General features: G+C 35.5%; 1 protein-coding gene across 9 annotated transcripts in view; it reads right to left on the bottom strand.

Moving 5' to 3' along the window:
• The window catches only part of Cntn6 (contactin 6), a 370,745-nt gene that overhangs the window by 83,616 nt on the left and 268,685 nt on the right, over positions 1-18,444 (bottom strand). For 8 of the 9 annotated variants that reach the window (XR_003956233.1, XM_006506384.3, XM_006506382.4 and 5 more), the window contains 4 exons: positions 11,898-12,082; positions 7,103-7,239; positions 5,194-5,323; positions 3,339-3,489 (listed from right to left, as the gene is read on the bottom strand). The exons of the other annotated variant lie outside the window; for it this stretch is intronic. Coding sequence is in view for 7 of the 8 variants with exons in the window: in XM_006506384.3 (XP_006506447.1) it covers positions 3,339-3,489; positions 5,194-5,323; positions 7,103-7,239; positions 11,898-12,082 (603 nt within the window). In the remaining variant the exon portion in view is untranslated. The remainder of the gene's footprint in view (positions 1-3,338; positions 3,490-5,193; positions 5,324-7,102; positions 7,240-11,897; positions 12,083-18,444) is intronic. 9 annotated transcript variants of the gene reach the window in all.

The raw sequence follows: 18,444 nt of genomic DNA, 5'->3' as shown, positions 1-18,444 counted from the left end.
ACAGAGGAATCTCAAATGGTTGTGAAGCATCTAAAAAATGTCCAAAATCTATAGTAATGAGAGAAAAACAAATCTAAACAACCCTGAGATTCCACCTTACACCAATCAGGATGGCTAAGATAAAAACCTCAGGTGAAAACACCTGTAACTGAGGATGTGGAGAAAGAGAAACACTTTTTCATTGCTGGTGGGATTGTAAACTGCTACAACCACTCTGGAAATCAATCTGCAGGATCCTCAGAAAGTTGGAAATAGATCTACCTGAAGACCCAGAAATACCACTCTTGGGAATACACCCAAAAGATGCCCCACCAAGCCACAGGGGCAAGTGTTCCACTATGTTCATAGCAGACTTATTTGTGATAGACAGAAGGTGGAAACAACCCAGATGTCTCATGACAGAAGAATGGATACAGCAGATGTGGTTCATTTACACAATGAAATACTACTCAGCTATTATGAATGAGGACATTCTGAGTTTTGCAGGCAAATGGACGGAACTAGAAAATATTGTCCTGAGTGAAGTAACTCAGACCCAAAAGGTCATGCATGGTATGTATTAACTCATGAGTGGATATTAGCAAAATAAATACATAAAATAAGAGAAAGAAAGAAAGAAAGAAAGAAAGAAAGAAAGAAAGAAAGAAAGAAAGAAAGAAAGAAAAGCATACACAATATACAGTCCACAGAACTCCAAATGGTCTGCAAGCTGAAGTACCCAAGTGCCAAGGGAGGATGTCTCAGTCCCACTTAGTAGGGAGAAGAAAGCAACCACAAGCATAGAGGGGTGGAGCAACCTGGGATAGAAAGGGAACAGGGGTGAGGGGGAGAGGAGAACCTGATCTGGTATTGGTTGGGAAAAAGAAAACTGAAGTCCTGAGGGCCAGCAGAAAGAATGGAAACAGGCAACCTCTGGAGGTAGGAAGTTGGGGGAGGGGGGGCTCCAGAATGTTTTAGAGTTCTGGGAGGTGAGAGGCTCTCAGGACTCAAAGGCAGGGACCCTAGATGAAATGCCCTACAATAGGGAGAGGGAACATGTAGAGCCTACCTCCAGCAGAAAGACAGGACATCAAGTGAGTGATGGGGTTGCTATCCCAAAGTTAAACTCTGACCCATAATTGTTCCTGTCTGAAAGAACTGCAGGGATGGAAATGGAGAGGAGCTTGAGGAAAAGAAGGTCCAGCAACAGACCCGAAGGAAGTGGGATCCAGCTCAAGGGGAAGCCCCAAGGACTGACAATATTACTGAGGATATGGAGTACTCACAAATGGAGATCTTTCACGACTGCCCTCTGAAAGACCCAGCAAGCAACTGGAAGAGTCAGATGCAGATATTTGCACCCAACCAATGGACAGAGCTGCTGACCCCCGTGGTTGAATTAGGGAAGGTTGAAAGAAGCTGTAGGAGGACCAGCAGTCTCAATTAACCTGGACCCAAGCCAGAGATCTAGCAGACATTGGACTACCAAACAAGCATCATACACCAGGTGATATGAGGCCCCAAGTACATATACAGCAGAGGACTGCAAGGTCTGGGTTCAGTCAGAGATGATGCACCTAACACTCAAGAGACTGGAGGTCCCATGGAGTTTAGAGGTCTAGTGGCATGGAGGTGGGAACATGGTCATAGAGACAGAGCAGAGTGGAGGAGGTATGGAATGTGGATTAGCCAGAGGGTAAACTGGGAGGGGGATAAAATCTGGATTATAAATAAATAAATAAATGAACAAAAGACTTTAATCCAGACTTATTAAAACAAAAAACAAAAACTTTTTACAAAGGCAAGACTAAGCATAAACAACAACAACAACGAAAATGCACTAGGAGACTTCCATTTAAATGCTTCATCAGATATCTGGAGATGTTTCTAGACAGCACATAGAACCATGAAAGTCAGAGAGACCAACGCAAATATCTGATATTTGTTATTGTTTCTCTTTTATTCTCTTTTCATTGGCCACAAAAGCAATATTAGGACTGCTTCCATCCAATCAAGGTGCTCACATCCAGCTTACAGAATTTTGTTTCCCTAGCTTCAGACATTTTTACTAGTTTCCATATGACTGAAATCAAGTTGTAACTCTTCATGTGTAGTGACAGCTCATATACCAGTCTTTCTGGTCATTTGTGTAAAATGGCCAATTGTTTGCCAGCCATGGCCAACCTATCGGGGTAAAAGCTCCTCCATTTTAGTTGAACTGTGACAATTCCCTTAACTACAGTAATCTACTTTTCAGACGTGTGTTCGTTCTCTACTTTTTGCCTTCCCTGCCTAGTTGGCTCTAAGTTAAGACCACTCAGCAATGATACTCTCCCATCACCTGACATTCCTTAACAGGGTACACACTGTAAACTCCTAAAAATGGCCAGCTGTGGAGAGCAAAGGAAACTATTTGATTTCACTCATCCTTTCTGCCCTATATGTACCTGAGTGGAGAAGCCAACCGTACTCTCTAATTCTTACAGTGACCTCCTATGTAATCCCTGGCCGAAATAACGCTAGTGATATTTGCCAATAATACACCCCTTGTCTGTTTTTAGGCCATTCATACTTCACGTTACTTCTTTCTTCATGCGTCCCTTATATGTAGGGTCATTGCTTAATATGATGTTGAAAGGCTCAATGAACTCATATATGCATAATGGTTCATTCACAAGAGCAAAACTCGATCATACTTAGGGATCATTCAAATAGAGCTGCCAGCTGTGGCCAAGCTGTCCTTTCTATACACAAGAAAACATAAGACTATATAGAACAATGTAATGTGTGTTATTTGTATTATAGTGTATTATATGTAGACAAAACAATAACTCTTCTGTCCTGTTGCTGCGTCCTAGAAAACATTCAAGTGCTGACTTCAGATTTCTCAACTACATCCATTCTGCACAGAAACCTCACTTGCTTCCCTACAGGAACCTCTCCACATTTTTTTTTCATGTGGTGAATTCATTTTGTCATGGGGTGAACACCTGTGTGACTATTTAAAAACCACAGTACCAGGTGTGTGCATCTGAGTGTCTCCTGCCTTTGTGTAATGTTCTCAGTGGTTTCTCAGCAGGCTGGGTCAGGAAAAAGCCTTCAAACTGAATATAGAGAAAGGTCTTAAAGGGGTTTAAAAATATACCTCTATTATAAGTGTGTGCAATAAAAATGTTGCAAGCAAATTATACAAACAGGCTTTTACTTTAAAGTTCCTTGTGTGTATGTAGGGTGTGAAAAGTTTTGGCACCTTGGGAGTACCCCACAGGAAGTTTATTACTGAAGAAAGAAGCTGGGTTTAGGAGATGGCAGATTATATATATATTTTTAAAATGTGTATATAAAATAAGGTGGTTTACCTTTTACTTTGTTTCAGGTTCTCTGTTCCTCTTTTCCAGGAAATCGATGCTTTGGGGAAAGCATTTGGTTTGCATTCAATAGAAATATCACCACCAACTTGAACAACTGAAATTTTTTTAATGGGATTTTTGGAGAAATCTGGAGCTGAGGCTAAAACCAAAATCAAAAATTGAATTGTTAAATCACTCAATTAATGAGGAGTAAATTAAGTTTAAACCAATATATTGACTAAAACTTAACATTTGTGTTAAGAATTAGTTCCAATATGTTCAAGTTGTTTTAAGGCCAGTTTAAATACACACACACACACACACAAACACACATATACACAAACACACGTACACAAAACACATACATTCACACAATATATACATATACATAGATAAATACATATGTATATACATGATTTACATCAGTAAAGCAAACCACAAGTTCTTTGTCACTCTGCACAAATTCTAGAAATTTCAATGGAGGAAATGATATGTGTCGTCTACAGAAGTAGATCATGTAACTGAAATTTAAAACCTTTCCATTTGTCAGACGTGGTTATGTTCCTACCAAGTTGGATGTACAATACCGAAGCAAGCACAAACAAAGAGCCAGGGAAGCACCTATACCCTCCATGGTCCTCAAAGGTGTACAACTCATTTCAATTTCTAAGGTTTGAGTGAACTTAGTTTTCATGTAGGTTAGGCTGTCTGGCTTCTTGGTTTTTCAGGAATTGCTTCTCTGCCTTCATTTGACCTGTGCAACTTTCTTTTGTGATCCCAGATTGAAAAGAGTGTCCTCAATTAAGGTTCTATTTGGCTTGCCTTGTGTTTGGATATCAACCGGTCAGTCTTTGACCATATGAATAGCCACCTTTTACGTTTAGCTATTTTCTCAGTTAAAGTGAAGTTGAGCAAAAGTAAGGATCACTCTCATTTGAGTATTTTTTTTTAATACTTGGATCCTGGTATCTAATAAATGTTCAGTGGGGTGGTAGCAGTTAAATGCCTGACATTCAAAAGCCTATATTTGTTCTCTATCCTTGTCATCTTTCCTACCATTCTTCCTATCAACAATCAACTCATAGGTAAAGATGCCAGACTCATTTATTGAAGGAGACACCTTTGCTTGAATTTCATGAGGTGCCAGTTTCTCTCTGTTCCAAACTTTCTACCATAAGACAGTTTTCCTTGTTCCAAGCTCTTCTCACTGTTTTCATGGCAATGTGACAAGAATTCTAGTAAGTTAATGAAGGGAGTTTGCTTTGGAAGCTTAAGAAATTATTCTTTTTTAATCACAGAGACAGGTGTGGCAGGATATCATCTCACTTTACTCCTGCCTTGAATATGTACTTGACATCCACAGCTACAATAGGCCATATTGAACATACACATCTACACATCTTTCAGGAAAGCTTTTCAGTGTAAATGCCTAGCTACAATGTCCTACTTGACATCCAGTGCACATCTTAGAGAAGATAAAGTAGGTCACCATGTCTTAAATCTCTATAAGCTGTCCTTTGACATTCTTATCCCTGTGAGGTTGGAATTAGTTCTTATGCTTATATTTGTAGCTAAAAACATTTTTATTGAGTTCTATTTGGTTTGTACTCCAAGACCACCCACTAGAATCTAGTTAGCTGGGTAAATCTCTTTTGAATTGGAAATATCTAATGGATATTAATGAATTGCCAAGTCAGAGGAATAATTAAAACATCTATGGCTAAAATGTTTAATGTAGAATGCTAAATGAAATATTTCTCATTGTTTTAAAGGAAAGTAATTTCTAGTTCACAGGAAAATATCAGGTTCAGATCTTGTAAAAGTGACATTTCAAAACTTTTTTGGTTATAAATGAATGACTCACCTAAAACTCTCAATTCTGCATTTGCATAAATTGTCTGATATTTGTTTTCTGCAGCACACTGGTAGATCCCAGAGTCTGAAATGTTCAGCATGGTGATGATAAGAGTCCCATTTTCAATCTGAATTCTTTCCTAATAAAGGAATAGCCACGCAAAAGGTGTTATATTAATATAAAAGGTGTTTCACTGTTAATGTAATTCTTTTGCACAAAGTATGTTAATAAACAACATTTGCGCCTATCACCAAGAACTAAAATGTTTTGGCCCTTTAACTCAAGAACCTGAATATATACATATGTGCATATGTGACATATATATTGGAACAAGTTTTTGGCCAGAAGTATCGATGTTAACTTATATCCGTATAAATTGCCCTTCTTTTTAAGGAATATATGGAATTGTCTGTTGTATGATATTCAAAATAAAGTAGCATATTCCACCATTCTGGAATATGACCAATTCACAATGTGTTGCTTGAATTCTAAGTTAGAGAAGCAGCAGCCTTCAGTTTGGTAACCTCTAAGACAGCCTGCCTCAGCAGCTAACATCTGTTACAAAAACCCATTTCAGGAAACAAAATACAATTTGGAGTGCACATAGTAAAGTAGTTAATATTATGAATTTACCCTAAATTAACATTTTGATGTATCTACTACCAATCTCTAAGTATAAGTGGTTTAAAGGAAACAAAGATAAAGAGAACACACTCAAAAGGCATCCTGGAAGAAAGCTCCCCAAAAACAAACACACACACACACACACACACACACACACACAATACATTGTTTTTAGCTTCCAAATAAAAGATTTTTTATGACTCTGTCTATGGCTACATGTAACCAATAAAAGGCAGCATTATCTGGAGAATTTTCTAGGGGAAAAATTTCCCATGAGATAGACATAAGAGGAAACCTGTTTGCATTGGACGTGTGTATTAAGCCTCATATCCTTTCTTATCAAGCAGGGACTTTCTTACAATAAGTTCTTAAATAATTTTCTTACCGAGTTATTGTATTTCCTTTAGCAGTACAGTGCTGTGAATGCAGATTCTGCATTCCTAGTAGACAGGTTAGTAAGCTCCATCTTCTACTCACTGTTCTGTAACCTTGGGAAACGTTTTCATTCCTCTAAATGCTTCTCAGGTGGTTCCTACCCACAGGTTCCGTTCTGAAAACTAATTTTACCTTTAGTTGGTGCTGCATTCCGTTGGACAAATGTCTTAGCCTCTCTGAACACATTCTCTCATCCACTTGAAGGAATGGTAACTATCTCTCTCTCCTACACTATCTTGAAGACAAAGCAATGTTCAGAAAGAAGCAGAGCGTGAAACCTGACTCACAGTAGAACACATCAAATTTAGCTTTGATGATGAAACAATCTTTTTAATGTATTGCTGTTTAGAATATTTTATTGTTCTCCTTGAGGACTTTAAAGTTTCTACAGTGTCTCTATTGGACCCACCTCTAGTTTCTAGTTCCTCATGCCATCTCCCTGTATAGCCATCACAATACCATCATGCCCTCCCACCTTCATGTCTTCTCTCTCTCTCTCTCTCTCTCTCTCTCTCTCTCTCTCTCTCTCTCTCTCTCTCTCCCTCTCTCTCTTTTTCCTGCTGGCCTGCTCTCACACTTGCTCTCTCACTCTCCTTTCTTTCCTTTTCCCACTGAATCCAGTTAACGCTGCCCGAACATGTGCCAATGACCACATCTAAATGTGGGTGGATTCATCACTGCTAGTGTGACTATGTCTAAGTTTTCTATCCCAGCTCACTTTTCTTCCTTCTAGTTTCTTTAAGGATAAAAAAAAAAAATGAAATTTCCTTTCCTGGAGCACACTGAATGCTCCATAGACATGAGCTAATATTGAGAGTAACTTTTATGAACAAGGAGTTTCTAACATCTAGTTCCTTACTTCTGTGTTGAGACGTTGACCATTCTTTAGCCACGTGTACGAAGGATTTGGATTTCCACTAGCTTTGCATTCCCAAAACAAGCTGTCATAGATAGAAAGGTATGTGTTTTGGATTTTCTGTTCCCATTCTGGGGGAGCTATTTGGAAAAAAAAAACAGATCAAGGATATCATGTTGGCAAATCAATCAAGGTAATACCGTGTGTTCCAAATTCTTAGTGATTAGGAGATTAACTGAGCCCAGGTGAACTTCCGTTATATTATTTGAGGTATGAGGGGAGGGGGATGCAGAAGCCTAGTAGGGGCAACCATCACAATTATCAACCCATATTTGGCTCAAGCTAAAGGTTGCTGTCTGTCATTTGGCTGCACCTGTGCAACAACTTGTAAATTCTGAGTAAAGGTCAAAATACAGAAGACAGCTAAAGAATATTGCCATGCTAAAAAACAGTACATATGTCAATTGAGAAGAAGAAACTAAGTCCTAACCCTTTGAGGGAAACTTTTCTTTAAATATACATGTTTAAAGCCTACAAAAAGTAAATGTATTTAAATTAGAAATAATTAAGCCCAATATCTTGACATACATAAATGGGAATCTCCACTCATTATTTGATAGTCCAATATTCTGTTGGTCCTTGAGAAGGAATGCAGTTTTTGGGAGTTGTAGGAGAGTGAAATATTTAACTTTAAACCGACGAATGGAATTAATTCTCTGATGTAAGAAATTTCTTCCTATTTGCAAACATAAAGCAACTAGTGTTTTTAGAATTAGTTACTTTACAGTCATTCAGGAAAAGAGTTAAATGGGTTACATAAATATCCTTTCCATTACAGGCACTTAGAATCGGCACACAGTTACTGATCTCATCTCTCCTTTATTTAGTTCTGTCCTTGTATACTTGTAGAAGGCAGAGTACCTATCTTTCCTTGGAATCTCTGGATAGGCCTAGCTAGATATTTTACACGATTGCACTTAATTTATTTAGGATCACAGCACCCACATAATGGCCTCACAAATGCCTGTAACTTTTGCTGCTACAGGTTCTTATGACTCTAGATTTTTACAGTCATTCAAAAAACCACTTCAAGATGGTATTTTAAGAAGTCAGAAGCCAAGTTATGGTGAGTATGTCTGGTGAGTACTAGTATGAATGAGAACATTCAGGATAAGACTTTTCAGGTGAGACAGAAATACTGTCAATTAAAGTGGAGGTATTGACTGTCAACAACAAAGGGTATCTTGTTTTAAATAAACTTCTAATGAATCTCCATGAGCTATATACCTAGGGAAAGCTAAGAGATATAGGGAAGCATGTAGTATCCCTTGGTTCTTGCACATCCTGTCAAAAGGTGCAATGATATTGAATAGGTTGTTGAAGAAGGAATACAAATAAAACTGACTATGAAACAAGACTTAGCATGTACCTGATGTCAGACTATTTCAGCCTAGGCCTGTGACATGTTATGCTGCACTCACTACACCAAACAGAGAAGGAAATGGGTTCTGTGGAGTTGAAATACTATGTACTACAAAACCTGTGTGTCTGATTTCCAGACTTTGTTACTGTGATACATGCCCCCATTATGGCTCTGTAGGGAGCTGGTCACCAAATAGAAGGAATCATGTTAGCCCTGGGTGGTGAGACTTAGCCTATGATTATCTCCGGTGGAAATCAGCTCGATTTCCAATTTTAGAACATCCCTTCTGAGGCCTTGAGAAAGAAATCATACCAAGGTTTATGAGAACTCCAGGCACTGACAAAATTCAGTCTTCTTCCTATGTGCTACTAATAAAATAATTTGTAAATGTTTATTAAAAACTGTCACAATACATGTTTGACCTGAGAAAAAGACTTGATAGATTAAAAGGTTTGATATAGGTTTAAAAGGTTTATTTTTATCTTAAATTATATTTTTATGTATGTATATATATATGTGTGCATTTGCATATGTGTGTACATGTGGGTGTTTGTGCATGCTTATGTGTCTATTTGTATGTCTGTATGTGGGAATGTGCATGTCCTGAAGAAGTCAGAGGAGTCAAATCCACGTGGAGCTGCAGCTGCAGGTTTACTGTTGCGACATGACAGAAACAGCTTCTGGAATATGAAACAATATCTTCTGCAACAGTAATACATGTTCTTTTTGTTGTTGTTGTTGTTGTTTTTTGTTTTTTTTTTTTTTTTTTTGGTTTTTCGAGACAGGGTTTCTCTGTCCTAAAACTCACTTTATAGACCAGGCTGGCCTCGAACTCAGAAATCCACCTGTTTCTGCCTCCCAAGTGATGGGATTAAGTGCGTTTGCCACCATTCCCAGCTAGCAATACATGTTCTTAAATCTAAACTTTACCTGGAGCAATATACATACATAGTAAATACATATATGTTATTTTTAATGTAATAATTTCAACATTAAGAAATATTTATTTACTTAATGTGTATATTAACTGTATTCTTATCATTCTAATGAGAAAAGTCTTAAATATTTGTGTATTTAAGATATACAGGAAAGAAATGATTTAGATATTTAGATTTACCATGTGAATTTGAGTGTTAGATATTTTTCTCCTACTGCTACCTGTAGAGCCCTAATAAATGCCTATAAGAACATTATAATTTCTGTAAGTATAGTGATACTTTAAAGGTTAATTTAAACCACGAAATATAGAAGGATGGGCAATGTCACCATTCCTGAGTTGTAACTTAAGCTTAGCAGTAAAAAAAAAAATAAAAGAAAGTCTTGATTTCCTGTAGGTATTATTTGACTGTGACATAAGACAACTCTCCATTTTGTGACATGTAAACTAATACATGACTATGATGGATAGTGATTATCTAATCCATCAGGGTTGAATTTTTTTCTCCTTTTCATTCCAAAAGGATCGTTCATAACCATTGAACAGCTGACTAGCTCTACTGAGATGAACTTGGGACCTTGTGTTCAAAAACTATGGTATAGTAGAAAGAGTCCACATTTAGATTATTCTTAAAGGTTTTGACCTTGAATTTGACTACCAGTACCTATGAGATCTTGCTCAACTTATCTAAAATCTCGAAACAATAACATCACTGAAAATTACTTATGCCTATTATTATCCTAGAAATTATGAATTCATATTAAAAATTCATGTAACCTAACTCTTGATAACTACATAGTTTTAGATAATTGTATTCTGATCCATCACTTAGTAACTGCTTTTTCTACTATATGAAAAAAGAAATATTTTTAATATAACTGAGCCAACACTTGTAATATTTTTAGTATAGCAAAACTTTCAGTTGTTTCTTACAAACACATTGCCAAAGATACCAAGTGACAAAGAATCTCTGTCCTTTAAGAAGTGATACTATTGAAAAAAAGAACAAATTGCTTTCCTTGGCAAGCATCAGTAAAATTTTAGATGAACAATAAAAGGGAAATTATAGTCTATTTACAGGAAGTAACTTTCACTTCAGGTAAAAATTGGAAATTCTAAGTAAAATGGAAAGTAATATGTCCAAAGGTACATATGTTCTCCTCACAGGATATCCAGTCATTACTCTTGTGGAAAAATTATAATAAACTTTCAAATTATTCAAACATTATTTTTGTGAATTTTATCAGTGATAGAATAAGGATATATAGAAAAAATATTTTGGCTACAAACAATACAGTTTCTAGAAGTTTTATGTCTTAGAATCTCCAAATATTTTAATATTTCCTTTATATATTTTATAGATTTAATATATTTTTAAAAAGAAATTGTGGTGCTGTAAAGATGGCTCAGCATATCAGAGCATTTGCTGCTCTTACAGAAGAGCAATGATTGAGTCACCACACCTGTATGACACCCTTTGCTGGTATTCTAGACACCATGCACAGGCAGCTTGCATGAGGGTGCTGCACAGAAAAACATACTTTCATATAAAAATAATAATAGAAATATTTAAGGATGTTCTTATTTTGGTCTGGAAGAAACAAGACCTGTGGATAATATTTGGGTAATGTATACATTCATCATACCACAAAGTTATCTAGTTCAAATGATATTCTAGAAGCTATGGTAAAGGTGTATTATGAGGTAAAGAACTGATTTTCCTATCACCTACATATGGATGAAAGAGTAGTAATAAATGGAAGTAAATAATTCAAACCACCATTCAGTCAATTTTTTCATTTACTTTTCCATTTTGTTTGTAAAGCCCATTCAGAATACTAATTAAGATTGTCATAGGCTACTCCTGATATTCTCTAGGAAAGGATTTGAATGTATAATGAATAATGTATAATGAATACCTTGTATGATAAACTTTAGTGTTGTTAATGTGAAACGACTACCATCCTCCAGTTAAGTATAATAAGTAATGCCATGTCTTATCTTCATGAGTGTGTACAGATGTGTGTGCATGTGCATACATACACATGTGGAGTGCAGAGATAGATGTTGAGAGCGTGCTTGTTCTACCTTAGGTTCTGAGACAGCAATTCTCTCTGAACTTGGGGTTTGCCTATTGAGTAGCCTGGGAAACTCTCCTCAGAGAGACTATGGTATATCCTTCTTGATATATGGTTAATAGTGATTTGAATTCAGTTCTTAATACTTGTAAGCACTTTTGTCTACTAAGATACCAACTTTAAAAGTTATATTTTAAAGAACATCATTTTTACCTATTAATTACTAAACTAAGCATGCAACTGGAAATGGGCCTTCCCAATTTCTCTCATGATACATGTCCATAGTATGTTAATGTCTTCTCCTATTTGCTTTCAGGCACAGTAAGAACTCACACACGTTCTGTAATTCTATTTACTCACCATAGAAAATTAGTTGACCCTTTGCAAGGTTTCTTCCTCGAAGGTTACCTGCGATGCATTCATAGAAGCCTTCATCCTCTTGTTGGAACTTGGGGATTTCAAGGATAGCTTGGGATTTGCTGTACTTGATTTTCCCTGGCATCGGGCTTCCATCCAACCTTTTCCAACTAATATCAGGGACTGGACTAAACAGTTACACTTCATTAGAATAGACAATGGTTTTTGTTATGACATCAGGATAAAATAAAAAATAAATAAATAAAAATAAATAAATAAATAAAACCTTGGAAGTAACTCTCAGGAAAACAATCCAATCTATTATAGTGTGATTAGTTTCAGATCACACAATCATTCACCACTCACTCATTCAGCCATCTATTTAAGATCTGCTTACTTGCTTTCTATTGATAAGGCATTGTGCTATGCTTAGAGACCATATTAGTAATAGAATACACATACTATCTATCCTCATATTGCTTATAGATTAACAGAGAAACATAAGCAGAGTGTAAAATAAATACATTTGCAAATTGTAATAACTGAAAGAAAGGTAATAGGATGCAGAGACAATAATATGATTTGATTAATGGTAATGTGTTGATCATGTACAATTCCTTTGAAAACATAACATTGAAGACTAAGGCCGATTCTACATATATTTAGAGATTCTAATTTAAAATAATGTTTTAATCTATTGGTAAATTAGCATTTTACACTAAAATATGCTGATGGGTGAGTTTGATTATTAAAGATATAAGGTAACCTAAAACAAATCTGAATAAATTTGGAACCCAAGGCTCCATGTCCTCTAAAGATTGTAACTTATAATGGATTTACATTGTAGTTATGTCTTGTTAAAAATATTTATAAATAGAGTTTTCTACTTATAGGAATTTAATATTTTAGTCTAACAAGGATATACTTAAAATAAGGAAACATACATGAAAGTACATTACAAACAATTATCAATGAGTTGGAATTCCCTGGTAGAGGAGGCCATATCATCATATGCAGAAGAAAATACAGCTCCAGGAAAAGGCACAAGAAGATTCACTAACACTCATGGTCTATAAAATGAAATTCCTGGTGTCGATGCCAGCATCCTTTCTCCATCTTTAAGCTATTGCTCATTCCCATATAGATTTTTCAGATGACCTAGATATCTCTACTCTAGTTGTATTTTAAATTTATATGGACAATGATATCATTAAGTCCTTTTGCAAAGCCCATTTATCAGTCATGTCAAAGATGTAAGGCTGATGTTGGAGAACCATCCAATCATTATCAGGATAGCTGACAGAAAAGGATCTGTAGAGTGTGAGCAGCAGACAAGTGAAGAAAATGAGTGACAGTTCCAGAGAACTTTTGAAAATAGCCACTGACCTGCAGAAGTCTTAGGAATTATTATTGGCTAAACAGTGTGATATACAGTTACATATATCAAAGACAAACTACATGGTAAACTATTGTAGACTTCCATGTAGTAGTCAGAAAACATTCCCCAACTCAATGCTTGATTTGACACTTTTCCACAAAATTAATATACAGTTTCCAGTAATAATTTGACTTTATTCAGCACAAAATATACCAATTTGAGTTTCTATCCCTTTGAAATGTCACTTTCTACATCTTTAGATTGACATTTTAGTAAATTGGCTTATTTCATACAACCATTACTCTCAGGTAACTGTTTGTCTTAATCACTGATTTTCTCAAGCTCTTAATGAATGAAAATGAAGTTCTGCAGGAAAATCTATTTAAATCTAAAGCTATTTCTCATATCTGAAACATTTCAAACTATATGTGATAATTAACTGCTGAAAGAAGGAGATTGTCTATCTAAGCATAGTAATATTTCTTTGGGTGGTTGTGGAACAAATATCATTTATGTTCCTGTCTACTGACTTCTACTTTACACACTGATCATATACATATAACCCATATTATTGATTACAAGGAAATATTTATATTAAAAGAATATCACATTGCAACCTACACATGTATAGTCTCAAAAATTGGGTCCCTATTTCCAGTGGTCCTACTGTGTGGTATCAAACATAGTAAGCTCAATCAATCCCACCTATCCTGAGTTTCCAAAGACAAAGAACTCAGTGATTGCATTCGATTTTCACTGATAAGTGTACTTTGATGGTAGAAAAGAAGTGTACTGTATAGATATAGCTTTCCAGTTTTGTGTAGTATAGCAAAAAGTATTAGCTGTCAGTCAGTGCTCCACAGCTGTTCATTCTTTCTAGTGTTTATGCTCCACAGATACTCTGCATCACAACAGCCTATACAGCTATAGCACTTTCTTGTCAACTGCTGAAAAAAATGCTTTAGCCAACTATAACTGTACAGAAAGCTGGAAGAATCTAGATATATCCATGTCCTCAAGAAGAGTTCTTAATCTGGAGTCTGAGGCTGCAGGATGGCACTGGGTGTGACTTCATTTTCTCCAGACCTCATTTAGTAAACTAAAGCAGATGTAGACTTTTGCTTAATTCTGTATTGATTCTGCTCTTCTACCTTGTTTCTCTGCCTACGTTTATCCTGTTCTTATGTATGGGTATTTCCTAAGAAGTCTTAATTTAGCCTCTTTCAAAAACTTATCCTTTTAAAGTAGACCTCCTAGAAGAGCAAACAGTTAAAATTTCCTTCCATTTTAACCATGTGCTACTTCAGTTAAAACACCAACGGCAAGGAATCCTTAAATGTGTCTCAGAATGGTGCTTCTAATATAGATGTTACATTTGCACAGAAATGGAAGTCTATAAAATTAAGCAGGAATGACGTCAAAGGCAAGCAGTGGAGCCCTAGTGCAAAACTATGCATCAGAAAATGTGTTTTCAGAACTAACTGTCCTACCGGACCAAAATTATATGAAACAAACTGGCAAAAGCAAGAAATAAGGTATGAGACTGGGTAGAGATAGAAAATTTTCTGGTTAAAAAAGAAAATACAAAAAAAATTTTTTTCTTTTACTTGTATTTGGGGAAATAAATATCTCCGAATACCAAAAACTGGAAAAGATTTTATGACTAATAGCATAGTTTATGCTTTGTTATTAATGTTGTTTTGTATTTTTGAGTCAGGTTCTTCCTGGCTGGCCTGGACCTTGTGTAAACTCACAGAGTTCTTCCTGGCTATGCCTCCTAGGATCTGGAAGGTAAGGTCTAGGTCATTACATCTGGATTAGAAGACATTATTTCTTAATAACTTTAAATTCTGAGGATAAAACAATCAGGGTTTTGAATTTCACATCTCCAGGGAATATTAGTTCCTTTGTTATTTTAACTTTTCAACCATTGATTATGTTCTTTAAGTAACTCAGCCCTAGCTGAGCATGATGGCACATGCCTAGATCTCAGTTATTCAGGAGACTCATGTAGGTGAGTTAGGAGTTTAAAGCTACTTGCGATACAATCTGAGTTTAAGATAGCCTCAAATTCTTACATAGGCTTTGCCTCAAAAAATGTCAAAAAATAAAATAAATCTATAGATAGGTACTTTCCCGATATGTGGGAGGCCCATCATTCAACTTCAACTAACTTATATCATAGTCCTCTTCTGTATTCATTAGATCCAAACTGAATAGGCATCTATATGTATAAATTCAGTAGAGAGAATACCATTCAGATATTACCATCATAGGCTGGTATACTGAATATGGGAACTAGGGCATGCCCATGAGAATTCCCCTTGAGATCGGGATTGCTTTTAGGAGCACTTTTGAAGAGACTATCTCCTTCCACTAAAGTTGAAAATTCATGTTTCAATCCAAGGAGATGGAACTTTAAGTGTCTAGTAAACAATAGACTAGTCTTTCATGTAAATCAACGCTAACACACAAGAAAAATATAAAAATTCTTCACACAATTTACAGACCAACATACAACAAGCATGTAAATAAACAAACCAACAAATCTTTAAAAGAACAAAAAAATCCAAATTCTCTTTTAACATGTGAGTTTGTTAGCACATTCCCTTTATGTCTTTGGCCCATTTGGGGTATTTTTAATGCTACTCCTAATAGACTCTAAGAGTTCTTTAAAATCAGTGTGGTTTAATTATATGATATTATAAATTCTTTGTGCATATTTATATTCTGGGTATTTTATAATCTTGGCAGCCAACTACTCAACAATAAAAATTATTTATTTTTCAAATATTCATTATAACAAAGCATTTGGCCAAGTATGCAGTAGCTAGTATGTAAATGTTTGGATTATTTCAGACATCATGGTCCTTCTGCATAACAGGGATATTACACGATATAGAATCAGAGAGGAAATTCAAAATACTAATTATTGAAAAAGTAGTTTTGATGAAGTTTCCAGTTTATCTTATAAATTTTCAAGAATATTAATAAATTTTTTACAGCAAAATGAAAATGTCAACACCAAAACCAGAACTATGAAAACTGAAAACATATTAACAGTGATATTTAAAGTTTTAGTATGGTATTTTTTCAAAAATATACCTCCCCACTCAAATAACAGTGATCATAGTACAGTTATGTGTTATTTATATGATGTAGAGTGGAACATTTGTATTACATTGAGCCACATTTGTGGTATATTGAAAAGCAAGTGGTTTTGTGATTCACTGGGTTCACTGAATGGGGGTGAACAATTATGTATAGTCCTATTGTGAAATATCAAATACTTGTGTGTTTTAAATTCAGTCTAATGCATAGTTAGCCATGTATTTGAGCTATTCATATACAATTAAATAACTGAATATTACATTTCTCATGTCAAAAATAACAACTTTGTATTAGGTTTGTGTGTGTGTGTGTAATTATGTGTGTGTATGTGTATGTGTGTGCGTTTAATGAGCTGTATGATAAAACATTTGAAACTTATTAATTTATAAATTTTCTATTAACTGAGTATATTTCGAATGAATGAAATGGTTGCAGCAGTCTATGTCTACCCCTCAAAGTACATTTCCTGCCTCTCACCACTTAATGAACAAGCAATAACCCTGATTCTACTTGGTCATGTTCAAGCCTTGCTGACAAGTATACAGATTCAAGTGAAGGCATTCTTTACTCTGGAGATAGATCCTTTTTAAAAGTCTTTCTCAATGTCAAGAGACTATTGTTATAGATAGAAAAGTAATTCAACACTGCTTATCAAAGAAAAGAAACTGTGTTTAAAAAGCTGGGAAATAAAAGTAATATTAATAATAATCATTAATTGAGTAATTACTATGTACCAGGCACTATGACAGGTGGCTTCCATATGTCATCTGAGTTAATGCCTCAGCTGGAAGCTTCTAACAATGCTAATTACCTGTTCAGAATGGTACTCACGTTTAGACAGATAATTTATACTAAATTATTACCTGCCAATTTTCCTTGACTTGAAGTTCCAGTGGAGGCTAATTAATTGTGATCCACCCTCTAATCCTTTTCAGTTGCCACCCTTTCAATTACAAGCACAGATGATTCTTCCCTCCTTCTGTAGGTTCAGCCATTCCTTTAGATTCTACCTGGTTTGATTATGTTGATGATACTAGCCTTGCCATGTAGACTGGCGGCTCTGTTATTACGTTCAAATTAGATTTCTCTAATATTTTATTTCATTCTTACCTTTCATTTTATGCACAAAGTTGTGTGTATAGGTGTGTTAGGGTGCTGGCCATCATATGTGTGTGGAAGAAGGTATATAGATTGGAAGGAAGGTTTTCTCTCACCACGTGGTCGCTGGGGATTGAACCCCGGTCATCAGGCTTCATTGCAAATGCCTTTATCAGCTAAATTATTTCACTACCAATAAAATGATATGAATGATATATTTGGCATATGGGTCAATAAGGCAAAATCTAACACCTTAAAACACAAAATAAGAATCCTAAATGTCTTTAGGTTCAAAGACAATAAAATATACACAACAAAAATATCACACGACAATGGTTTCACAAACAGTGAAGTTAATTTAAAATCTTCAAATTAAAAAATTAAACTCCCTGTGAATATCTTGGGGCTACAGAGAAATTTGACTGGTCCACATAATGGAGATTAAAGTTAAACTAGATTTATAAGGAGTCAAGCTATCCGTGCGGTTACTTTTCACTCTATCTACACTGATGAATATTCTATTTGTATTCCTCTCTCAGTTAAAAACCTCTCCCTGCTTCTTTCCACTTTATAAAGAATTCAATCTTCAATGCAAATCTTAATAGTAAAGAAAACCAGCCCAAAATGATTTTGTCTTCCAATGTTTTCATGTATCCTAGATAAGGACACATTTCACCTTGTCGTTCACAATGAGCATCGTTAAAGCCTTTTCTTTCTATATTCCTATTTTATAAACCATTTGCTTATAATGTAAGTTCTAAGAGTTTGAAAGTACCACAGATATAAAAGCAAGCCTTTCCTTTCTCCCTTCTTTTTCTTCACTCTCTGTTTGTGCTTCTTAAATAAGCAGTGCCAGAAACGAAGCCTTCCCGTTCCATTCTCTCACATAGTTATGCTTTTTCAGAGTGAGCAGCCTATTAATTTTATCCAAAGATAGAGAATGCATTTGTTAACCATCTGGCC

This window comes from Mus musculus, chromosome 6 (genome assembly GCF_000001635.26).
Source record: "Mus musculus strain C57BL/6J chromosome 6, GRCm38.p6 C57BL/6J".
Classification (NCBI taxonomy): Eukaryota; Metazoa; Chordata; class Mammalia; order Rodentia; family Muridae; genus Mus; species Mus musculus.
The sequence above is the reverse complement of the archived record's forward strand: the minus strand, read 5'-3'. Positions and strand labels throughout refer to the sequence as shown.